Source organism: Gossypium hirsutum, chromosome D13 (genome assembly GCF_007990345.1).
Source record: "Gossypium hirsutum isolate 1008001.06 chromosome D13, Gossypium_hirsutum_v2.1, whole genome shotgun sequence".
Lineage (NCBI taxonomy): Eukaryota > Viridiplantae > Streptophyta > Magnoliopsida > Malvales > Malvaceae > Gossypium > Gossypium hirsutum.
The window spans coordinates 1,226,640-1,252,351 of record NC_053449.1 but is presented as its reverse complement, the minus strand read 5'-3'; the positions used below and the strand labels follow the sequence as shown (position 1 = coordinate 1,252,351).

The 25,712-nt window shown below is 33.1% G+C and overlaps 3 protein-coding genes across 3 annotated transcripts; 1 reads left to right on the top strand and 2 right to left on the bottom strand.

Moving 5' to 3' along the window:
- Positions 1-3,640: 3,640 nt before the first annotated feature.
- LOC107919024 (protein PIN-LIKES 3) lies at positions 3,641-7,539 on the top strand. The gene is made up of 11 exons (XM_016848565.2): positions 3,641-3,743; positions 4,001-4,162; positions 4,235-4,314; positions 4,403-4,527; positions 4,638-4,759; positions 5,172-5,351; positions 5,490-5,582; positions 5,675-5,775; positions 6,356-6,408; positions 6,671-6,856; positions 7,261-7,539. Exons 2-11 carry the CDS (start codon positions 4,028-4,030, stop codon positions 7,383-7,385), a joined length of 1,200 nt encoding a protein of 399 aa, XP_016704054.1. The 5' UTR covers positions 3,641-3,743; positions 4,001-4,027; the 3' UTR covers positions 7,386-7,539.
- A 347-nt stretch (positions 7,540-7,886) lies between these two features.
- Positions 7,887-10,629, bottom strand: LOC107920532 (WD-40 repeat-containing protein MSI1). Its single transcript, XM_016850278.2, has 4 exons — positions 9,662-10,629; positions 8,852-8,976; positions 8,635-8,730; positions 7,887-8,532 (listed from the first exon to the last, which is right to left on the bottom strand). The coding sequence occupies exons 1-4, from the start codon at positions 10,484-10,486 to the stop codon at positions 8,304-8,306; spliced, it is 1,275 nt and encodes a 424-aa protein (XP_016705767.2). The 5' UTR covers positions 10,487-10,629; the 3' UTR covers positions 7,887-8,303.
- Positions 10,630-14,146: 3,517 nt separating this feature from the next.
- On the bottom strand, positions 14,147-17,338 carry LOC107918456 (protein NRT1/ PTR FAMILY 7.2). Its single transcript, XM_016848027.2, has 4 exons — positions 17,161-17,338; positions 16,761-16,887; positions 16,046-16,263; positions 14,147-15,828 (listed from the first exon to the last, which is right to left on the bottom strand). The coding sequence occupies exons 1-4, from the start codon at positions 17,188-17,190 to the stop codon at positions 14,353-14,355; spliced, it is 1,851 nt and encodes a 616-aa protein (XP_016703516.2). The 5' UTR covers positions 17,191-17,338; the 3' UTR covers positions 14,147-14,352.
- Between the last annotated feature and the right edge of the window lie 8,374 nt (positions 17,339-25,712).

Below are 25,712 nucleotides of genomic sequence, written 5' to 3'. Positions count from 1 at the left end.
ACCAACGAGTGCAACGATTCAAGTTAAGAGGCGACAGAAGCCGATGTAAAGGTTCTGAAGGAAGGGACAATCCGATCGCAAGACAAGTCGGGAAAAAGCCAAGGCAATGAGAGAGTTTTAAGGTGAATCAAGTCAATGTCATTCAGATGTCACAACGAGGGTGTTGCGAGAATGGGTGGGGGAGAATGTCACGGGCCAAAGTGTAAAGCCCGTGGCCATGGCATAGGATACGCCCCATGGAGGTCTATCGATTAGATGGAGATTATTTAGCCAACGAGAATGGACTCAATTCTAAGAACTATTAGAGAAGTCTGTCAGATTGAAGCCTGGTTGGCCCGATAATGAAGATATGGCAACATAGACTATTTTTAGTAAATTTGGGAATCATATATTGTGGATTTGATTTGATATGATGTAATCTTGTAAATCCCTAAAATCAAGGGATAGGGTAATCTTGTCCGTCGATGTAATTTGATCTTAATCGTCTGTTTTGGGGAGCTCAACTATAAATAGAGAGCCTCCCCTCATTTGCAGATCATCCATTGTAAGTTGAATTCTTAAAAGTAATAGAATTCTTTAAGCATTTACTCAAACATTTTGTGTGCGTTTTTTCTGTGGCTTTCTGTTGTTCTTTTTAAGTTTCTTTTGGCACAATTGCTTCCGCTATACAAATTGATACCTTAGAGGAATTCTAAAAGAATCTTCAGTTTTGGGAGCAAAGGTTGATTTAGGCGAGTTTGGAGCGAATGGATAGCCTAAGGCCACATGGATCGCGAGACAAAAAGATCTAACCCCATGACACTTTCACTACCAATTCATTCATCTCCGAATACAACTCGAGTCTCAAATGCAGCAATCTTCAATTTCCTTTGTTTCTCCATTAAAGCACCTGCCTTTTCACCCCCAAATTTCTCCTCATAAGCAGCTACCTCATCACCCACAATCATATTGAATGCACGTTTTAAAACTTTTTTTTTTGTGGATCAAGGTGTTGGGAAATGGATTCTAGTGCTCATGCATGGCTATTTCGACAGGTGTTCAGGATGTTCACACTGTTTTCTTATGTTTTCGATGTCAGTATTTATTACGTCCCTTGGGATGCCTTTTCTTTCTGTAGCTTCCATTCCCTCTTTCCCTATAAAACCATCAAACAAACCTCTCCACTCTCTTTCGATGCCACCAAACCGTTCAAAGGCCATTTTAGTCCCACCAGTCGCTTCTTCCTCTGAAGAAGATGTGGAATACTCCAAAATCCAGTCTACTCTATTGAACCAACAGAGCCCGCCACCTGCTAAATCCGGATCTCATAAGCCCTTGGCTTCTTCATCTAAACAGCCTGGGGAGTCGGAGTTGGATGCCAATGAAGCGAAACGACCCAAGAAAAAGGTCGGGGAAGAAGGGATGGTGACTGCACCTGTTGTGGAGGAGGTGAAAAAGGCGAAACGCCGCAAATCCCGTCTTTTCCCCAAATCTTTTAAAGTCCATGAACAGCATGTTTGTGTTGTCTAAAAAGATTCGAGGCAAAGACGGGATTAGTGGGAAAGTCGAGTCTTCAACTGCACCGACAAAAAAAATAGACGATGCGGTGCCAATAGAGGTTGATAAGGTGGTGTCTAAGAGTTTCGGTAGTTTGCTTGATGATTTGGTGTCTCTGACATGCAAGTGGAAGTTATAAACCATGCTGCACCGTCTTTTTTCAAGCTTCTGGTTTCACAGTTCCAAGTTCATGGTTTGCTGACCCTTCGTTTTTACTCTCTTTTTAACATGCATGTCTCACTCTCTGTCTGGTATTTGCTGCTCTGATGTCTCACTCTCGGTCTGCGGTCAACTATGCAGTGGAAAAGTTCGGGACATTCGAAATCATGGTCAACAACGTTGGATTATCAGGTCCACTGTATAACAATATGCTCAATTACGAATTATCTGATTTCGAGAATGAAACATGCTGCTAGAATTATGATCCCACATGAAAAGGGTTCAATGATTTGAACCTATAGTGTTTCAAGTGTCATCGGAGGCCTAGACCCTCATGCATATACAGGCTCTTGGAGAATTCTGATGCATTGAATAATTATGGAGTGAAGTTTGGGAAAAAATTGAGAAGTTACACTGTATAATAAAGGGAATGTTGAAATAAAACGTTAAGGAATTTTGCTTTTAGAGAAAATTCTGTATTAATCTCGAATAAAAAAGTTAATTTTTTTTTTATTTTAACTCAAATATTAATTATATAATTTGAGTTATTTAAAAATTCGAATGAGAAAAATTAAAATTATGAAGTTAAAAGGCAAATTTATGTCAATAAATTTTTACTCGTTAAGTTAAAATTTAAAATTGTTATATTGTTTATGTAGTTAAAATATCGGTCTATGTAAACTTAACATTGAATATAAATAATAAGATTTGTTAATTCAACTTGATTTGATTAAAAATTTTATAACTCAATTCAATTAAAAAAAATTGAATTCAATTCAATTGTTAAAATAAGATTTGTCAACTTGATTAACTCGATATTTTTTAACTCGATTTAATTTGATTAAATGGTTATACCTAGTTTATATATAATCAATAGTGAAAAATATTTTCTATTTTTCTGGAAGGTTTTCAATTTACCTTCAATTAAATAATTTGGAATGATTGGTTGATTTATCATATCAAAAATAATATTTTTAAAAAGATAATTTTTATATTTACAATTTTTAGATTTTATATCAAAAGTGTAAATTATAATATGGTGATGTGGCATAATATCAAAGTGTCACGTCATTATATATTGACATAAATCAAGTTTAGGACTAATAAGAACAAAATATGATTTAGGGACCAATTGAAAAAGTTACAAAATTCAAAGACTAAATGTTGTTTTATCTCAATTCTAAATATAAAAATCATTATTTTAAAACCGGATCAAACTAGAGAGAGTATTAGTCCAAAATAAGAGAATGGATAAATTGAACCAATTTTTTTAAAAATAATTATTCAATTGAATCAAACTGAAGTTTGAGCAATTAAATCATCGATTTGATCAACCGTAATGAATGTAAATGTCAAAAGTGTTCTCCTTGGAATAAAACATGCTTCGACAATTATGACCCCACAAGAAAAGGGTTCAATCATTTCAACCTGTAGTGTTTCAAGTGTTATAGGTGGCCTAGTACCTCATGCATATACAGGCTCTAAACATGCTGTTTTAGGCCTTACTAGGAATGTTGTAGCTGAGTTAGGCAAATACGGGATACGAGTGAATTGTGTTTCTCCCTGTGCCGTCGCAATCGAATTGGCCTTTGCTCACTTGCACGAGGACGAAAGAACCGACGATTCGTGCTTTCTTCGGAAAAAACACACAACCTTGAATAGACCACCAACCTCTAATTATTCTACCCACCCTTCCCCAAAACTTTCCATATCTATACAAACTCATCCAGTAGACCACCAACCTCTAATTGTTCATGCAATCAATCCTAAAAGAAAAGATTTTAGTAAATTTAAAATTTTAAGAATCACAAAAGCACATGGTTTAAATGTGGGGGTTGAAATAAAGAGGACTGGTGGTTGAGGAAAAATTGATAGTTGGGTCATGGTGTCTTTTTCCTCTTTTTTCAATAAATAATTTATTATCCAACATGAGTCCTTCCTAACACAAACAAAGATTTCCCTTCAGCTAACATACTTTTTAAGGAAATTTGTTGTTCTTCCCACTATGATGCAAAGGTTCAATCACAACATTCCCTTACTCTTTGAAGGTAAGAAAAATGGCTATGTTGTCACATATTTTGCCATTTTTTGTAATAATCATTTTCATTATGATGTTGCAGCTTTTTATGTTCTTCACTGCAATACTTTCCATAGCTACTTGAAGTACCTAAATATGTTTTCCGATATGAGTATGAAGTATGGTTTTTTAAGTATACTTGTACTGGATATATCTGTGTCCAACATACATTCTGAGTCCGAATAACATAGCTTATATTTGAACCTGAAAACGGGTTTTCCTTTGTAGGACTGAATTTCTTGGCAAATTACTGTAATGGAGTTACTGAGTTTGTTCATTACATCAGTGATGCCAGTTATAAAAGTACTACTGGTTCTTGCTATTGGTTTGTTCCTTGCAACTGAAAGTGTTGATCTTTTGGGACCAAATGCAAGGCACCATTTGAATAATGTAAGTTTGAATTTGTGTATATATATATATTGTATAGACAAAGGACTAATGATAACAAATTCACATGAGCAGCTGGTATTCTATGTTTTTTTGCCTGCTCTGATCGGTTGCAGTATTGCCAAAACGAGCACGGTCAAGACTTTAGAGACCTTGTGAGTTCGTTTTATGTTCATTTTCAGCGTATATGACACGAATTCAAAGTATATCATCCTATTCATTTGACAAATATATCATTTTTAGGTGGTTTATGCCAGTAAACATCTTTATCTCATGTATCATCGGTTCGGTACTCGGTTGTATACTTGTAAAGATTACAAAAACTCCTCCATGCCTAAAGGGACTAGTAATCGCTTGCTCGTCTGCAGGTAACGTGATTTCTTCAGTACATTGTGTTCCACCATGTTTTTCACTTGCATCTTTGTCATTGTTGACCCGAAGTTTGAATACGAGGCTTATGTGTTTGATATTTTCACAGCTAATTTGGGGAACATGCTTAATATCATACTACCAGCTCTCTGCGAAGAAACGAATAGTCCATTCGGAGATTCATCCACCTGCTCTACGTATGGAGAGTCTTATGCTTTGCTTTCACTAGCGGTATCCTCCGTTCTACTCTTGCTCCATGAATGTGTAAACGAAGAAATGTATAATAAGACATGTTTGTGAGTAAATGTTTGATGTCTCTCAATGCCTGCCTCGATTTCGTGTCTAATGCATATTTTTTGTTCTCCCTTTTGAATGCAATGCCATATTTTTTCGAGGGCACATGCCTTTTGCCTTGAACTAAAAGGCAGAACAAGTCTCGAGGGTCAAAAGATCTCGATCTAACCTTTGAAATGCTGTTATGCTGCATGTCAATTTGGTTTACAGCATAGAACTTGTTGCATGAACACACTATATAAACCATCTCTTGCATGACAAGTCATTGAAAATTATACGAAACAGAAGAAAAGGAAACCAATGTAATTCGTATACTAACGACCTTGTAATTTTGTTGTTAACCATACAGATGCAAGCAATTTATGTCTGGTCCATATTGTATTCTATAATGCGGACGTCTGCAAACAGCATAGTTAAAGAAAACGCGGAAATACTCTCGGAGACGTTGGCAGAGCCTTTACTTGTTTCACACGGTATCTCTGAGGACAATATATATCATGTTGACTTACCTGATGAAGGGAATCAAAGGGTATATTTCCACCATTGAATACAAATATCTCCACTCTTATCGAACAATATATGTGTCTGCATTTGACGATAATCGAAGCTTTGCTTGAGGCTTAAGCTTTGTTCAAATACTATTTTTTTTCACATGAATTGTTCTTAGATGTCAACTTTTGGAAAGATGAAGCAATGTTTTATGACTACTATTAGAAGCAAGAGCTTGAAGATGATTTTCGCACCGTCTACAATCGCCGCGGTAGGCGTTCACTGCCTTCGTTAATCATATGCCATAGAAGGTAACTTTAGAGCTTAAACTAAATGATATGTTTTGGTGCTTTGATTTTATAGATTGTTGGGGTTATTGTTGGAATAGTCTCTCCATTTAGAAAGGCATTGGTTGTGGATAGTGCCCCTTTTCATGTCATCTACAGTTCCATTGAATTTATAGGGTAAGTATATAAAAATCCTAACACATGCTCTTATTTGCTCCTTATCTTGAGACTGATTTATATCTACCCACTTTTTACCTGTACTTTTTGGTTCATGTTGCCTGTTGGTACATGAACTCGTAAATTAAGTCCGTTTTGATATTGAAATTAAATTCTATCAAGATCTGATGACATGACACTTTGAAATTGTGTCACGCCATAGTCTGAAAATTTTAAAATTGGAGCTAGCTCAGGGTGCCATGTCATGAAATCTTAATGGAATCCAAGCTCAAGGACCAAAATGAATTAGTTGCTAAGTTTAGATACCAAAAAAGACCTAATTGCCAAGTTTAGGAACTAAAAAGTTATATTAACCCATTAAACTACTTGGCAAGGTTCCTGTGCTATAGGAATAGTAGCAACTAGCAAATTCATCCTTTAATAAACCAGCATTTTTTTTAAGGTGGTTTAAAATTTTACTTATTTACTTGAAATGTGCACAGTAAATTGCTTTACATCTGTAGCAAAGGGATTAATTTACTCTTTATTCTATAGTACAGGGACCCGATAAGTAATTTAATCATGTATTCATGATATGCAGAGAGGCAGGAATCCCATCCATGACATTGATAGTGGGAGCAAATCTTCTTAAAGGTAAATTGCTTTAAAAAAAAAGGTTTAACCATCTGCTGGGTAACATATTATTAATCAAATTATCAGTTTGACAGTTTAATTGATCTAAATGATTTAATTAAATAAATTATTAAAAATATTATAAAAATGTATATATTAAAAATTAGTTTAATTAGCCCGTACTAATTCATAATTCAATTAATCTAAAACTTTTTTTTTAAATTAATAACTTGATTAATTCATAATCAATCCGGTCTAATTCAGATAACATGACATTGTACAGGGTTGAAAGGGTCAGGAGTGAAAACATCCCTCATTGTAGGGATTCTTATAATAAGGAACATTTTGTTGCCTGCAAGTGGCATTGTTGTTGTTAAAGCTGCAATGCATTTAGGCTTGGTGGGGTCTTATTCCTTGTATCAGTTCACTCTCTTGCTGCAGTATGCCATTCCACCAGCCATGAACATAGGTACTTACTACACATACATGCTAAAAGTATCATAAACCACTTGGATGGTATTTTACTCCCTTTACTAAAAAATAACAAATAAGTCCTTATACATTAGATTAAATAGCAAAGTGATTCTTATGTTACAAATTTTATCTATTTCTATTGTTTCAAATTGGTTCTTGAACGTCAACATAAGGTGCACGTGACACATCACGTGTAGCAGTTCGATTATTCCGTTAACCACAATAGTTTTTAATAGTAGAAACAAATTGCTCTTTGATCTAACGTAGAGGGGCTAAGTTGCTCATTGTTTTAATAAAAAAGGTAAAATGCAATCAGACTCCTAGTACAAAGACCTCCATGATACTTTTACCATACATGCATATGGGTAGCTAATGCTTAAAGAGTATATGTTGTTGCAGGAACCATTCTCCAGATGTTAGGAACAGGAGAGAGTGAGTTTTCAGTGCTAATGCTATGGAGTTATGTTGTAGCAGCATTCTCTCTTACACTCTGGACAGCCTTCTACATATGGCTTGTTACTTAATTTAAACAACCATTTCATCTTTGATTCTTTAGGGCATCCCAATTTGTGATTCATATATATATATATTGTAACCATTCAAAGCAGTAGAGACATGATTTCCTTATCTCCTCTGCTTCTCTTTCTAATTCATAATCATCAAACAAAGAGTTCTTTCCATGTAATGATTCATAACTGTGGCTTTTTTTCATTAAATTTTGATTTTTATTTAGATAATATGAAAAAATTACTGTTAAAAACAACTCTATTATCTCTTTCTATTTCAATGTTGAACAAATTGGTCCCTAAAAAAATTAAAACTATTTAATCCTTATCAGTTTAGAAAATGAACTAAAAATAATTAATCATGTGTTAATGTTCTCCATCAATTATACATATTTTTTTTGGTAAAAAAAATTATACATAATTAGATTGATATAACAATAAACTTAAATATGTGAATGTTGACAAAATATATAAATATTATGCTAAATTTGTTAAATCAGACCAAATTGACAAAATGGATAAACTTTGTAAAGATGAACTTCTTATTATACAAATAAAAATATGTACAATGGGCAATGGACAAAAATCATTAACACTTAGGACTATTATCCTTAGTTACTCACTTTAAATATTGACAAACTAAATTGTTCTGATTTTCTTTTTTGAGAGGGATCAATTTGTTCAACATCAAAATTAAAAGGGGCCAAAGAGGTATTTTCACCAAAAAAATCATCTAGGTGAAAGAGGATATGCTAATACATGTATTTTAATATCAGTACAGTTAAGGACATGGGATCAAACACCAATTCACTCAGGGAATAAAAGAGTTGAGAGCAAGGCTATAAAACATAACTAAATTTACTCCTAAATTTTGTCAACCTCCCAGGCTAACCCAAATTAGGTTCTTCTCCCCTCAAAGGGGGAAAAAAAGTAGATTTAAGAGCCTTTGGCAGATTCATCTCCGGGTACATCGTCCTCGTCGTGGTAGATATTCTCCGCCATTTGCCATATTTGAAGGATGTTATCTTCAGCTACACTAGCTATAACCCAATCTTCACATGGATTCCATGAAAAATCAGATATTTTACTAGTGTGACCCCCATGAATGAATAGCAACTCAGGTGGACCATCTTCGGCATCTTCGGGTGTTTGTTCTTCATCGATCCTGCATTAAGAAGATTCGAATTGCGATAATATTGTTGAATATAGCGGTTTCAAAAGAGATTCACTTGGAAAACTGAGCATAATTTGGCAATGAGTTACTGACCTGCTGAGATCCCATACCATGAGCCTTCTGCCAAGACAACAGGATGCTAAGATAGTCTCATTCTTCGGATTCCACCCGACTTGGAAAACTTCTTCCCTGTTGCACACAGTCACAGAATTAAGTTCATGAATAGTTTACTAAAATATCTCCAGGAATTCCACAAATGGATTAAGTATCCAAAAAGAGAAAAAACGAATAATTCACAAATCCTTCTTACTTGTGGCTATCAAAGGTGTGGAGTGCAGTACTGATCTTGCGTAGATCGAATAACTTAACTGTCTTATCGGTAGAACCCGTTGCAACAACCCACTCATTAAAGGGATTGAAAGCTAAGCAGTTGACCTAATAACACGAAAACAATAAATATCAAACAACAAAATGTGCCAAACTCACAAATTAATATCAAACTTAAACGACTTGCTAGCATTTCCAATCAAAGCATATACAAACTAAAATTCAGTATAAGTATCATGGAGGCCGCTATACTAGGCATCAAATTGCAATTTGCCCCCTTTACTAAAAAAAATGGATAAATTAGTCTCTATATTTTAGATCAAATAGCAAATTGGTCATTTTTGTTAAAAATTTCATCCATTTCGACTGTTAAAAAATGACGTGACTAATAGAATAACCAGATAGTTACACGTAGCAGGCCACATGTACCTCGTGCTAATGTACAAAGACCAGTTTTTAATAGTAAAAATGGAAGGAATTTTTAACAACAGACCAATTTTCCCTTTGATCTAATGTACAAGGACTAATTTGCCTGACAAAATGCAATCTAACTACAAGTACAAGAGCCTCCATGATACTTTTACCCTAAAATTCTACTCTACTCATCTGAATTATAACTAAACAATTAGCACAAGTTCATATGTTGTTGTTTTGATCACTTTCTATCACATTAATGAGTGAATTTTCCAAAATCAGCTAATTCATAATTGTTCATTACAAAAGCTTAAATTTTTCATATATTTACATACGCACACAAATTAAATACACAGAATAAAAAGAAAAGATTAGGTACCTCACTCTGGTGAGCAACTACAGATTGGATAGGCTTGGTAACAGAAGGGGCTCTCAAGTCCCAAATAAGTAAATATTGGTCATCCCCAACAGACCCAAACAAGTATTCATGCCTGAGATGCCAGGCAACATCTTCAACAACGCCTTCATGAACCTTAAAGATCTGCATAGCATCAAGAGCTTTGTTCTTGGGAGTGGCATTAATATCCCATAAACAAATCTGAGCATCATCAGAACCACTAAGCAAATGACCTTCTTTAAACTTACTCCAAGACAAACCATAACCTTCAGTACTGTGACCCCTAAGTCTCAAATCAGGACTACAAGCCCCATCCAAAGGCGGTTTCGAAGGATGTTTACTATAATCAAACACAAAAACCTCAGCACTAACAGTCTTAGTAGCTATAATAAAAGAATTCTGAGGCATATAACGAGCCCTATTAACTTCCCCTTCATGATTGATCTGTTGAATAATCTGAACCTTACCGCTAGCACACCCAAACCCACCGAGGTCAGACCTATCGTGGTCATATTGACGAGCGTCGTTCTCGGAATCTTGGAGAGGGAGCTGGACTTGAGCAAGCATGAGGTAATTGGGTTCGTTTTCAGAGGTGTGAGTACCCAAGATCATCTTTTGGACGGAGTAATCTTTGCCGGCAGGTTCGTCACGGTCGGGGAGCCATTCGACGGTGAGAGAAGGCCATTCGAGGGCATGGGTAATGACAAGATCGTAGAGGAAAGGAGTGTTCTTTTTCCAAATTTTGTACTCTTCGTTGATGAGTCGCTCCTCGATCTCGCCACGCATCTCCTCCTCGTCTTTCCCCATATCTCTCTCTGTCTCTCTCAATTTAGGGATGTGCTGGAAATTTATATTTAGGGTTTTCTTTGGTGTAATTTTACTTGTTTATATCTTTTTTCCCCGGTTCCCGCCAAGGCGATTGTTGCATTCACTTTCCAAACCCTAGACTCTCTACATTAATCTCTTTTCTCTACTTTTTTTCTATTTTTAGTTTTTAGTATTAATGAAATTTATTTTTAATTTTAACTTTTTTGAAACTTAAATTCACAAAATGGTGCTATTGGGATATTTGAATTTGTGTAGGAAAACTGTATTTGATGTGGGTGTCGTGATTAAGCTCGAGTAAAATTCGATTTGATTTGAAAAGAATCGAAAAAAATTTGAATTTCAAGTTAATCGAATCGAGTTATTCGAATTATTCGAGTTTCGAGTTGGATTTTATAATTTGAATAATAGATTGGTGTAAATATCTTTTTTGTCCCTATCAAGTTTGAAAATGAGTAAATTGGTATCTCTCAAGCAAAATTAAATTTTTTTTAAATTTTAAAAAATATTTATAAAAATTCTAAAAAATATATAAAGAAAGTTAAAAATTTAAAAAATAGAATAATAATTTTGAGATCTAAATAAGTTAATTAATTATTCAAGTTTATCATGCCAAAAATTTTTTTTATTTTACTTTGAAAAAGTTTTCAAATATACATATTTTCAAATTTATGTGCTCTAATATACTCATTTTATGACAACTTTTAGCAGCATTCCTTCTATTTTTGTGCCTTTAGTAGGTCTAGTATTTCCGAAAATTGCAATGGCTTCTTTGTCTTTGTATGTTCAAAAAATTAAGAATTTTTAGATTCGATGGGGCCAAGACCAAATCTTATCTATTTTTTTTCAAGACTTAGATGTCATGGATACCTATTTAGTAGAATATTATATAACATCTAGCTTCCCCGAACCGAACATAAATAAAAAAAGCCCTTCTTATGCATACGTAAACATGGTATAGGGTTAAATAAATTATAGTAAGTGGACTGGTACCGAACAGATGTATGAAATTAAAGTCTATATACCTAGTAGATCCGTACAGGCGATCATATAAAGGGGATGATTTTAGATCGAAGCAATTTGATAAATTCCTTCTAAAAGTTCATATCAAAATAATACTAGTTAATGAGAGTTACTTCGGAAACAAAAAAAAAGTAAAGTCAGATTTTTTTTGTTATTCTCTCAATTCAAATAAAATGCAACTAAACCAATTATCTTGTAACAATATTTTAATTTGACATGTTTATTTTTAAAAATTTAACTCGAACAATTTCACTCTATTCGTCTCAACTCAATTTTCATTTCACTCGACTTGATTCGAGAAAATTTCAAATCGAGTTAAGATGATAAAATATGACCCTTCAACTTGATTAGCTCAAATATTTTTTAGTCAATTCGACTCAATTCGATCAAACACTCACCCTAGTCGTGACACTAATGCCAAGATGTCGCAACACTGAGCCTCCATCACCTCAAGGGAGAAAACTTCAACAAGAAATCAACCTGGAGTAGTCTGCTGAGGATGTCGCGACACTAGGTATGTTGTGCCGCAACACTGAGCCCAAAGTCGCGACTCCATTACAAACGGTTGAAGTGAAGGAGCTAGGGCCACTACTGAGGACATCGCGACACCATCTAATTTGTGTCGCGACATCGAGAACCCTCAAAGCCTATATTATGCCACCGTCGAAGATGTCATGACACCCATTATAGTCAAACGAGGTGAAATATACTTCAGAGATAATTTTGCGTCCAACACCATACACTACAAGAGCAAATTTTTTTCGAACTTTAGGGTTGTAATTTGAATGTATTAGAGGCATTTTTGATGTCAAACATAAAGGAGAAACTTTTTATCATCTTTTTAGCTTCTCTTTTATTCTCTTCACAATTTTTAGGTTTAGAGTTTTTTCCTTTCTTAGTTTAGTTAGTTAATAGCCGATAGTTTCTTTAGCATAGATATACAATTGACGAGGATAATAAATTGCGAACATTAGAAGTGTATAAAAATAATTAAAATGAAGCTTTGATTGAGTGATAAATTTAAGATTTTACCAATTTAATCAACAGGTTCAAATCTGATCACATGTATATATATATTTTAAATTAAAAAGATTAAAATTTTCTTAAAAAACATAACTTATTTTAAATACGAAATGATATTCTTATAATTTCTTAATTAAATTAACACTGGATTGACTCATTCCACAAATTCAACGAAGAGTTTATAATTTCTTGTCCCCTAAAGTTGACAAATTGATGGGATTGGATCTGTTCCATCCGCCGGTTCTGGTAGACGTATATTATTTTCTCCTTTGGGCCACAGCATTGTTTTTTAAGATATGGGTTTGATTGTGGACACAAGCAATTGATGTTATTAATTTATTGTAACAAAATGTAAAATACAACCAAAACCAACTTCTCATTTTAATGATTTTTAAATTTTAAAAAAATTAATTAAATGTTGATATGTCATTCATGTGGCAATCCATGTATATGTCACGTTAGCAAAGTTATAAAGCGTTAAATTTTTCATTCATTTTAGGGTGATTTGATAAAAAAAATGTAAGTTTAAAGGTTAAAGATGTAAAAAATTAAATGAAGGGCTAAAATGATTTTTTTGTAAAGTTGAAGGTTCAAAAAATTGTTATGTCTCTAAGGTTTTTATGTATTTTACTCTAATATTTGTGATATTTCAATAATTAAATGTTATGAAAAGTTGCTAACACGACTAAAACTTGTATAGTATATCATTTTGTTGAGGGGAGGTTGATTCACTATGAAGAAGTCTTTAAAATGTCACACATTGCAACTTAAATGGATTCTTGAATAGATAAGTATTGTTTCGGTTCAAGACTTTGCCTCTCAACTTTGACAAAATCCCGAATATTTGAGACGATGGGTTCGTAAAATGAAAACATCTCGTTGAATCCGACTATGTATGACATACAATCACTTACCAAGATGACATAAATATCCGCATTTTGTAAGTTTGAACCCATACTCGTTAAATAACAATAATAAACATATATGCTATGACTTCATCAAGCTCTCCTTTGGGGAGTTGTTTGTAAAGCTCAGCGGCTTGGTGGGAGCTTCTTGGGTCAATTTTTTTCCCACTAGGCCCTACGGGTCCAAAACTACTTTTGCTCTATCTTCCGAAACTACCCTTAATGCTACAATTTTTAGACGAAAATATCCCTCATGTTAGCCTTATTTTTGTATTCCATTAATTTTTACTATTGTACTTAAACAATTTTATAATTATTTTTAAGGATAAATATTAAAATTATACCATTTACAATATACATTAAATTTTAATTTTTATTAAAATTTTATCATTTCACTAACCCGTTATTAGTGTGATATAATTTTCGGTTAGATCATATGTAAATTGTAAATAAGGCAACTATCCCTCTTAATAATATTATCTTCAAAATTTAAATTTGAATTTAGATACGAAAAGAAGAGTCGGCAAGACCCTTGATCCCCTTAAAATGAGAAATTGTTACTTTCGTCCCCAAAAGTTGATAAAATTTAGTTTGCTAGGAAATATATATATTTATTATGACTATTTAGATACTTTGAAAAATTACAGGACAGTTTTATATCACAGTAAATGGATGTATAGAGTAGATCAAATAAATGAACTTAATTTTCTTTAATTAATTGACTAATTTTTAATCAACACCTCAGTGCTTAGCTCCACATAGACAAAAGACGAAAACTGCCATCAATTCTATGGCATTAATTTCTCTTCCTAGTTTCATTGCTGAAGCGCCTCTTGGTTTCTTTCTTTATTTATCTCACATTCACACCATTGGCAATGCGTTTTCGGTGATACAATCTTACACTCTAAACTCTGCTTGTGCTGCTACTGTCACAGGTCGAGACTTTTTATTATCATCATCATCTCCATTAGTCCTTCCATCGAACTTGATACACTTATACCACTTGGCACAGATTATGTAGATCATGAGATCAGCCGTCGTCAAGGCCGCCAGTAAGAAATAAAACAGGTCCAAACGGCCTTTGTTGAGGTTACCAGGGATCCATCCAGGCATATTATCTCTTGTAGAAATTTTCATAACCATGGTCACTAACAAGCTACTCACATAATTTCCCAATGATATGGATGTCATGCAAAGTGCACTACCAAAGCTCTTTAACCCATCAGGTGCTTGTCCATTAAAGAACTCTAATTGACCAACATACATGAATACTTCTGATGCTCCTATGAGCATGTATTGAGGGATTTGCCAAAATATACTCAACGAGCTCGCGTTGTTGCAGTTTGGGCAATCTTTGTTCGCGTATTTCAATCGGAAAACCTCGACAACTCCTGCTGCCACCATGGCTAGTATAGCTATAACGAGACCGATCCCCATTCTTTGAAGCTCGGTGAGGCCCTTAGGGTTTGTTTTTATTCTAGCAATGATGGGGTCAAGGATTCGTCGGTAAATGAATATGAACGTCGCTACGCTGAGTATGTCGAAGCTAGACATGCTTGCCGCTGGGATGTCGAAGTTTGAGACGGTCGTTTTCATGGCGTCTCCTTGTTCTACGAAGAGAGATGCCATTTGAGTGAACACAACAGAGTAAAGTATGGTGCATAGCCAAATTGGGAGCAATCTCAATATGCATTTCACTTCCTCAACTTGTGTTATGGTGCATAGACGCCACGGATTCCGACCCCTTGTGTTTTTTTCTTCGTCGGTAGCATAATCATTTGGTGTCATAATCGCAGCTCTGTCCAAAAATCGGAACCCTTCCGTGTGGAGTATCCTTCTATCACCCTTAATAGCGGATTCGTTCTTGTCTGTTTCGAACAAATGGTCATCTCCAGGCATTATCCCAACCTTCCATTTTCTTATCGCAGCAACCAACACTTGACAAAACCTCGAAAGAGGGTTGCCCTGAGGCTTGAAATGCCTGTACCTTGGTGTCCCAATCAAAAACAAGACCAATGCCACAAAAGCAGAGCCAGCTGATGCCCAAAATCCAAGCGTCCACATTCCTTGATCCTCAAAATAACCCAATATAGTATTGGAAAAGAGTGACCCAAGGTTCAAAGCCAAATAAAAGAAGCTAAAGAAGGCAATTTTGGAGTGCCCTTCTTTAGGATCTTCCTCATCAAATTGATCAGCCCCAAATGTAGCAATCGTAGGTTGGTAACCACCATTTCCAAGGGCTACCATATATATGGCTAAATAAAAGAACACAATGTGGAAAGTGGAGTGAGTTCCACATGGTGTTTCTTCATCACCACAACCTTTGGGATAGAGCAAAAATGCCGAGCTCGAAATTGATAGCAACACCAAACCCTGTATTAACAACAAAGTTGGATCAATTAAGGAGAAAGAAATGAAAGTTTTAATGAGAAAAACAGTGGTTGAAGTATCATGGGAGTCTTTATACAATGACTTAAAAACAGATAATTAATTTTTGTACGTTATATCAAAGAAATAAAATATAATCTAACTCTTAATAGCGAGACTTTCATGATACTTTTACCTAAAAAGAGATTGATTTGCAACTTACAACAACAAAGATGGCTTGGAAAATGGCACAAGTTTTGTACCTTCCCCAATAAGAATCACTAAGGAAGGCACCGAGTAAAGAGAAAATGTAGACGGTTCCAGTCCATTTGCTGACGCTGTTTGCGGCCTCGGCGTTGTCTTGGCCGAGCACCCTGGTCAAGAACAACACTAAGTTGACACCTACCCCAAAGAATGCCAATGTTGCCAGCCCTTGATTCACTGATCAAATACATACATAAATACTTTTTAATTAATGAATTGAAGGAATTCTATAGAAGGGAAATAAAAGAAAAGAAAGTTACTTCAACTTTGTGTGTATATATATATATTAAAAAAACAATTAAGAGGTGCAAATAACGTGTTCAAGTTCACTTTGTCTTCTGTTAAAAATTAGAAAATGTTTTGCATGTGTTACAACACGGTTTATCTTCAAAAAGAAAGTGAACTTTAATAAGTTTAAAATTCATATATTATTATAATTACTTTTGTCTATTTTTAGATTAAAATAAATAAAATTGTAAATTATTAGGGGTATTAAAAATAAAATTATAAAAAATTGAGTCGTGAAATCAAATTTAGTAAAGGATATAATTTTAATAGATAGATATGTGATGTCATGTCATTTTCGCAACTAAATTTACGTGTATTTTGGAAAACACAAAACAATGTTAGGGGACTAAATTGAAAAAGAGATAAAAGCATGGAGAATAATTTACCAAGTAGTAAAATCCCAGAAACCCAAGTTCCAGTTTTGGACCGAATAGCAGGTTGACCATGTCGGTCCACAGTTCCATCTAAGGTGTAATCCTCTTCTTCCTTTGTCATCTTTTTTTCATCACTCACCTGTTTCATCATATATAGTCCTTCATGAAAAATATAAACTTCAAATATTTACTATTTTTAGTCCTTAGTTTATATAATTTAGCTATTACATTTAACGATTAAACAGCTTTTACACAGTTTATAGCTATGTCAAATGATGTAAAAGGGAAACTATTATTAGCAGAAGCTTTCTCTCATGAAATGCTTGCTTGCTTGATGCTAAAAGTACTCATTCATCACACCAGCTTGACGATGATGAATTTTCTTCAAAAGAAAAGAAGAAAAATGACCAACCTCTTTGCAAATATTATTTAGACAAGCCATCGATATGGTTGCAACCTCACAGAAAAGAAAACTACTGATAGTATGTTATTGGGTGCTCTCTCTAGATCAAAATGATGATGGAAATGAAGAGAAGAAGAGGAAAAGCTTTGGATAGTTAAGAAGAAAGAACAGTTTGAAGCAATGGGTTATTGGAGACATGGTTGATAGGGTATATATAGAAGATGGCAGCATTCAATGGACGGCTGAAATTTCATGAGGTGATCAACAAGGATGGCCCACGTGTACAGGGGGAAAAAGTTGGGTGATGAAAAGGAAAGCCTAAAGTGTTGGGAAGCAACAAGGACTTGATAAGTTGATAAAATGTAAGATCATATATCAAGTGTGAAAAAAAAATTGAATATGGGTAAAACTACCATGAAGGTCCTATATTATCAGTTAAATTATATTTTATCCCTTTTATTCAAGAAATAGTTAAATTAATCCCTATTCGTTAGATAAAAAAATGGTCATTTCTATTAAAAATTTCATTCAATTCTATTGTTAAAAACTGGTGTGAGTTATTATTAGCTGGTATTGTATTTTTAGAGGAAAAGTAAATAAGACAAAAATGATAGTTTATGTATTACTTTTGACCAAAAATAAATTAGCTACCGAAATTTTGATAAAATTACTATGATAATCCTTGTATTAGGAGTGCGATTACATTTTACCCATTCTACTTGAAAAAAGAGCAAATTAGTCTCTGTATATTAGATTAAAGGGCAAATGGGTTTTGTTAAAATTTTCATCTACTTTTACGGTTAAAAATTATCCCTTGGCACAATACATGTAAATGCCTGGTTATTTCGTCAGTAAACTAGTTTTTAACAGTAGAAATTGATGAACCTGTTTGCTCTTTGATCTAACTTTCAGAGACTAATTTGCTCTTTTTTTAAGTAAAGAAAAGAAAAGGGTAAACTATAAAAATAGTAACTCTATCGTTAACTCCGTTACCTCCCTAATAGCAATCTTACGTGGCAGTCTAAATGAGTTTTAAATGCCAATTTAGCTGTCCAACTGAGACGAGAATAGATTTTTAATTAAATATTTTTAATTAATTGAATATTTTAAATTAATTACACCTTGAACTGAAAAAGAAAAACCGTTCGTCTCCTTTTTTATTTTAGTTTTCTTTTTCATTTTGATTCAAAATACTATTTTCACCCAGTTGGACATCCAAGTTGGTATTTAAAACCCATTTAGACTACCACGTAGGATTGTCACTAGGGAGGTAACGGAGCTTAACGGTAGAGTGACTATTTCGTAACAAAATAATAATGTAAGTGACTAAAACGTAACATTTCAAACATAAGTGACTAAAATGTAATTTGAGACAAACAAAAATAACTATTTTTATAATTAACCTAAAAAAATACAATCTTACTCGTAACATAGAAACTTCTCATAGATTTTGCTTTACTAATAGAGTTTGGGAGCAAAGGTTAAAAGTGAGAGTGTATAATAGTCAAAAGAGGTGTGAATTGTGATATTGTTGGATACAGTGAGAAGAGGTGGCGACCAGCTTTCATCACCTTCAGCATCCAACAATGACCAAAAAGAAGGCTAGTTCTTAGCTGTCATGATATTTGACATAATGCCACAAAAATGGCGTTTTTGCACATCCCATGAATATATGAAACTATTTACTTGCTTGTAGGGACACTCTACTATGCTTTCTAACATTGCACATTCATCATTATCCTCCTCATCGTCGTTCAAGTCAATCCACCCAACAAAATATTACTTCAACTTCTTTTCTTTTCTTTTTCTCCTAGAAAAAATTGACCCATTTTTTTAGCAGCCTTTTATAAGTTTTTGCTTGGTAAATATATTATGAAGTTACTCGCATTAATAGTTAGATTACATTTTATCTTCTCTATACATACAATAGATAAATTAGTCTTTGTACATTAGATCAAAGAGCAAACTAGCCATTTTGTTATAAATTCCATCCATTTTTACTATTAAGTATTGATGTGATTGATGGAGCAATCAGATAGTAGCATGTATACCTCATACTGATATGGAGAGGCTATAATTCAAGCAAAATGCTTTTTGATTTAATGTACATAAATTAATTTAGCTAGTTTTGAGTAGAGGAAACAAAATACAATTCAATTTCTAGTATAAGGATCTCTGTGGTATTTTTACCATTTCTGCTCTCATTAACAGGGAATTTTTGAGTATGGCCAAAGCTACTTATTATTTGGTAATTTGGACCTACAAGTATTAATATCGTTTAACGCATATATAAAAATGTAGTAAAAGGACGTTTCTTGAACAACTCTTTGGCCATATTTCCTGGAGTTTGTGTATGTTGAACAAATGACTAATAACCATACGCTAATACTAGCTGTGTTAATGATTTTGCTTCCTCGATTTTTTGCTAGAAATTTGCAAGAAAACTGCGTGTCCTGAAGACACAAATTGGCTATTGCTCATAGCAGATTCAATCGGTAAAAATACCACGAAGCCCCCTGTACTAGGACTCAAATTATAATTTTCCTCTTTTACTCGAAAAATGAAAAATTTAGTCCCAGTACATCAGATTAAAGAGCAAACTCATTCTTTCTATTAACAAAATAATCAGAAAGTTACACGTTATGTGCAATGGATCCCTTATTCTGACATACAAAAACCAATTTTAATAATAAAAATAGATGAATTTTTAACAGAAATAACCAATTTATTATTTAATTTAATGTGTATGAACTAATTTATCTATTTTTTAAATAGAAAGAATTAAAAATAATTTTACTCTTAATATAATAACCTTCATAATACTTTTACCGATTCGGGTTAAGAAAATTAACCAACAATGTATATGTATAGATAATATGGATGCAATGTATCTGGACGCTGCATATAATATATAAGTAAATTGGAAACTATGCTGTTTGGTTTCTGGTGCAGTCCGTACCGCATTTGGACGCATCTAGTTTTAGGCTGTAGAGATGAAGCTTGTAGACAGTAGTTTATCTATTACAAAATAAGTAAATTAATTCATGTACATTTAATTAAAAAGTAAATTAGCCGTTTTTATTAAAAATATTATCTATTTGTACTGTAAAAATTGGCATAACTGATAGAATAACTAAAGAGTAACACATAGTGTGCCATGTGTGTACCTTATATTGATGTATAATGTCCAGTTTTTAATAGTAAAAATATATGAGGTTTTTAATAGGAAGACTATTTTGTTCTTTAATCTAACGTATAGGGATTGATTTGCCCATTTTTTCAGTAGAAGGAGTAAAATGCAATTCGACTCCTACTATAAAGACATTTATGATACTTTTACCTATATATGAACGAAATAACTTGGTATTTGAAATTACTTAAAAGTTTTTTTAATAAAATATTGAATATTAATATAATTGTGTTTTTGTCATTTACTATTTTTATAAAGATCAATTTTTAACCGTAAAAAAATGGATGAAATTTTTAACAGAAGGACCGATTTACTCTTTGATCTAATGTACAAGTACTAATTTATCTATATTTTGAGTAGAAGAGATAAAATGCGACCCGACCCTTAATATAAGAACCTCCATGATACTTTTACCACATTTTATCATTTTACCTATAACTCAATCATCAATTAAGTTTTTCTAAATATAATTTTAATATGAAAATATTCTTTCATCACATAGGAAATGTAACCACTACTAATTTTAAATGTAATTATAGAAAGGATAAAAATGGTTAAATTTAAAAAAAATAAAAGTTAGTTTAAAATACTAAAATTTTGTACCAATTGGTACAGGTCAGTATACACTGATACAAGTCGGTATTGACAGAAACCACTTAAAACACACCAAAACGGTGAGAAAATACAAAATTTTAACTGAAACGAAACATAGACTATTTGGCACCGATTTAGGACTGGAACAATACGCACCGACCGTACCGATAATGTACCATGAGTGTAACAACACATTTTAACCCTACATGTTTAATAAATAAAGGATAAACAACTTTCATGTCTATTTTACAACATTTAATATATTTGCTCTAAGCTTTGTACTACTTGTACATTTAAAATTTAATCTTTTGTTTTTATTTCTATAAATTTAGTCTTTCATTTCAAATGCTAATATTATTATTATTTTTTGTTAAATTTAGATTTATTAGAATTTTATTTTTTACTTACAAGACTACTAAATGAGTTTTTTTTTTATTTCATCATGTCATATCAACAATTTTTTAAAAAAATTTAACAATGTTAACAATTGTACTTGAATTTTAAAATTTGAAAAGTATGACTAATTAAATTCTTGAAAATAAAAGTACAATGACTAAATTTTAAAATCATTGAATGTTAAATCAAAATGCAAACTGGCATTTCTATTAAAAATCACATCATCTATTGTTAAAAACTAGTATTTGCATGTTAACATGAGGTACACGTGGTATGTCTCGTGTAATTATATAGTTATTTCATTAGTCATACTGATTTTTAACAGTAAAAATGAATAAAATTTTATATGCAGAAAATTAATTTATTCTTTAATTTAATGTATAATAACTAATTTATTTATTTATTAAATAATAAAAGTAAAATATAATCTATTTTTTTAGTACAAAAGTTTTCATAATTACTGAAAATGAGATAGCTAGGGATTGCTAGTCTTTTAGTCGACATGGAGATTACAGTCGAAAGCTTGGATTGAGAGAGGCTTTTGCAAGTGTGGCTGCCAGCTACGAAACCAAAGTCATTAGCTGTATATGTGTTTTCATTAAGCTACGAAACACTGGATTTTGGCACAAGTTGGTGCTTTCTAGGTTGTCACAAAATATATGTGAAAATTTGTTCTTTTGCAATGGGATGCGCAACTCATTTGAGAAGATTAGTGACTCAGCAATTGCACTTAGATAATAGTTTCGTTCAGAACGATTATGGGAAAAAAATCATGATTATCATACAATATTATAATTTTTAAAAAAATTCAAATGGAAATTAAATTATATATTGAAGATAATCAAATCAGTCGATTGAGTATAAATTTGGTTGGTATTGGTATTGTTGTTAATGTAAGAGGACGTGTGTCATATAGTAATTCTTTTCGGAGTCGAAATTAAATTATATATTTTTATGAGAGCTAAAATGTAATTTCATTATCATATTGATTTATATCTTTATGGTTTTCAGAAAGATCAAATCAAAATTTTAGCATTTTTTTGGGTTAAATTATAGTTTTATCATATAGTAATTTAAGATTTTATAAATTTAGGGAGATTAAAGTAGCAATTTTTTATTTTAGAGGGATTAGGGCCTCTGCTTGCCCCTTCCTTAATCTTTATTTGAATCCAAACATATTAAGATATTAATCACACCATTATAATAACTAATCTTACCGTTATTGCTATTTGAAATTTTATTAGAAAAGTTGAGGTTTAATTATTTATCCCTGCTCTATTAGCCTTAGAGTATGCATGACCTTATGATGGCTTGGTGTGACATGTTTTAAGTGTTGGTATGAATGTGTGAGCTTCAAATAGTGAACAAGTCTCCTAATGGCCTTCCAATGGGTTGTCGGTGGTGCATGCATAACTTGTGAGGGTATATTCAAAGAAAATTTTGCCAATAATTGGACGATATTTTCTACCATCAGTCGGCGGGGTTCAACCATTTATTGACAATGGTGTGGAATTGCTCATTGAAGTGGGATCCCCACTGAAATCATGCATATTACAATTTCTTTTTAGAATATATTATGTATTTTAGAATCCGGTATTGCATGCATGCACCAATTACACCACTTCATTAGTGATTTGGTTGAATCCGACATTGTTGTCTTAGATTTTTCTTTTCCATAACTTTTTAAACATTTAAATTAAAGAAAAACATATTTAAGCATACTTAAACTCACGTATTTTAATTACACATTAGTAATATTGTCAATTAAGTTAAGACTTAATCAATTGTTAGAGTATTTTTTTTTATAGAAAACAAAAACTTGCAAATTCCTAATCTAGAGGGATATTCATAGCTTTCTTTAAATACTAAAAATTTTGGCTTTTGTTACCATGGTTTTGAAGTTTCCTAATTTTACTCAACTACAAAGATCTAGTTAAAAGGCTCTTGTGTTGTTTGTTGTTGCTATTTCCATCCATGTTCTAAAATCCTTTCGAAATATTTTCAAAAAATGGTGTGTACTAGGGGTGGAAAAGTTGATGTTTTAAGGCGTTCAACACCACCACCATGGAGAGCAAAAAGGGCTGCTAGGATTCCTCATTCCTTTAGTCAAATGCGTTACTTCCTAGCTCACTCGATTTGTTTATAAAAAAAAACTTAAAGTTTTGGATTGAGTTGTTAACGATGCAAGCGTACACCGACCAAGTAATAATTAGAAGTACAACGAAATACTTATCAGCTTACGATAAGTATTTCAAGGATCATGTCCTAAGAGAGTTAATTATGGAATTGGGACTTTGCTTGCTTGGAAAATTCTAAACCAGCTCTTTCCAATAACTTAATGATCATTGTATGGACCATGCTCTTCTTAATCAAGCAATAGACTCTATTAGGGAAATGAATTGAAGGAATGCCATCTATTAATTCTGTTATCACATCACCCTCTTACAGTTTGAATTCTCATCTCCCTAGGGTCCAGATTGAATATGAGATGTACGCATAAGCTTTTCCTTGAATGAAGCCCCGATACCAATGTTACCTTCCAACATCATAGTGGATATCCTTCAATCTGAATCACTACTCTGCGAAACAACAAAAGGTGTTTGGATCTATGTTGCAGATATCCTTCAATATGAGGTAGTTATTTTCTTCCAAAAGTTGTATGGTGATATCTTGAAACCTATGAGGGGACTACCTCCTAGCTCATTTCCACGCCTTGACTCCTATGATGTTGAGTTTTTGGGTAAGGCGGTTATTAATGAGAAAATTAAGAAGGCACTATTTGTCATGACTCCATTGAATGCCCCTAACAGTGATGTTTTTCAAGCCTTCATTTTTATAAATAGGGGGAATACTTGGTGGCGCAATTTATGAATGGGTTAAAAATATATTTGCTGGAGGAACTATTGATCTAGAGTTTAATAATATGTTGCTAGTACTTATTCCCAAGGTCTCAAGTCTTGAAAGTTTCTCTCAATTTTTCCTTATCAGTCTGTGCTCTGTTTTATACAAGTTGATTATGAAAATTATTGCTAACCGTTTTAAAATAATCTTTCCTAAGATTATTGCTCAGGAGCAGACTAGATTTATTGCTGGAAGGAATATTACTAGTAATATCCTTATAGCGCAAGAAGTGTATCACACATCTTCTTTGCAGATGATTTGGTCATTTTCTGTAAAACAAACATGCAACATGCTCGTCTATTTAAAAGAAATATTAGGGAATTTTTTATGCTTTTTTTGGTTATCAAGTTTATGCTTTAAATACTAACATTTTCTTCTCTAGTAGTGTTGATGATGCTTTAGGAGATTTGATTAGTGCTCTTCTCGAATTTCAAAGAGTGTAGAATCTTAAAACTTACCTGGGAGTGCCTCTTTTTCATGAAAATGTCACTAACAACACTTTGCGATTTGTGGTGAAAGAGGTTCGCAATTAGTTGTAAAGTTGGGATGCCAGACAATTATCTCTAGCCGGTAGAGTTACTTTAGTGCAATAAATCCTTTTGACTATACCTAGTTATTGCATGCAATCCATGATGATCCCTGTTAGAATTGTGTGACCCAAATTCTAAGAGATTGCTTGCAAGTCAAGTTAAACAAAAATATACTTTCTTTCTAGAAGATTTAGTATTTATTAGTATAATATATTTAGCATTTATTAGTATAGTTTATTTGACTTACTAATTTAGCCTATAAATAGGCTCCTTTACAATCTTAGAATTAAGAGACACCCATTAGATTAGAACTCATAACACATTCAGAGAATTTTGTGTTTACGTTTGAGGGTTCTTTATTTTTCGGGTTTTCGGGGTTTAATTTTTATCTCCATCTTTTGTACTCTTCATTCTTTTGCCATTATAGTAAAATTATCTTTGCCCGTGGTTTTTTATCCTCTTTTGAGGGGTTTTTCCACGTTAAATTTGTGTGTTCATCTTCTCAATTTCTTCTACTATTTTTACTTGTTCGTTGCTTATTCGGGACGATCTTAACAAGTGGTATCAGAGCTAGTTTAACTTTCATAGATCAGCCCGTTCAGAGATGGCAGCAACAAGGTTTGAAATTGAGAAGTTCGATGGTGAGACAAATTTCAATCTGTGGCAAGTTCGGATGATGGCAATTCTAGTTCAAAATGGCTTGAAAAAGGTTGTTACAGGGAAAAAGCCTGAGAATCTAAATCAAACAGAATGGGAAGAGCTTGATGAAAAGGCCTTGTCTGCAATCCAGTTGTGCCTCGCGAATACAGTATTGCAGGAGGTATTGATGGAGAAGACCTCATTCGCCTTGTGGAAAAGGTTAGAAACTCTTTATGCGACTAAGTCTCTGGCTAACCGTTTAGTGTTGAAACAACGTCTATTTACGTTTCGTATGAACGAATGTGAGCTTC

Excerpts from the sequence above, each read along its gene's own strand:
- LOC107919024 (XM_016848565.2), top strand. The coding sequence starts at position 4,028 with ATGGAGTTACTGAGTTTGTTCATTACATCAGTGATGCCAGTTATAAAA. Across the intron at positions 4,528-4,637 it reads AATCGCTTGCTCGTCTGCAG|CTAATTTGGGGAACATGCTT; the intron begins GTAACGTGATTT and ends ATATTTTCACAG. Across the intron at positions 5,352-5,489 it reads CTGATGAAGGGAATCAAAGG|ATGTCAACTTTTGGAAAGAT; the intron begins GTATATTTCCAC and ends AATTGTTCTTAG.
- LOC107920532 (XM_016850278.2), bottom strand. The coding sequence starts at position 10,486 with ATGGGGAAAGACGAGGAGGAGATGCGTGGCGAGATCGAGGAGCGACTC. Across the intron at positions 8,731-8,851 it reads CACACCTTTGATAGCCACAA|GGAAGAAGTTTTCCAAGTCG; the intron begins GTAAGAAGGATT and ends TGTGTGCAACAG. Across the intron at positions 8,533-8,634 it reads ATGGTATGGGATCTCAGCAG|GATCGATGAAGAACAAACAC; the intron begins GTCAGTAACTCA and ends TTCTTAATGCAG.
- LOC107918456 (XM_016848027.2), bottom strand. The coding sequence starts at position 17,190 with ATGGCTTGTCTAAATAATATTTGCAAAGAG. Across the intron at positions 16,888-17,160 it reads TAAATAATATTTGCAAAGAG|GTGAGTGATGAAAAAAAGAT; the intron begins GTTGGTCATTTT and ends ATGATGAAACAG. Across the intron at positions 15,829-16,045 it reads TCCAAGCCATCTTTGTTGTT|GGTTTGGTGTTGCTATCAAT; the intron begins GTAAGTTGCAAA and ends TTGTTAATACAG.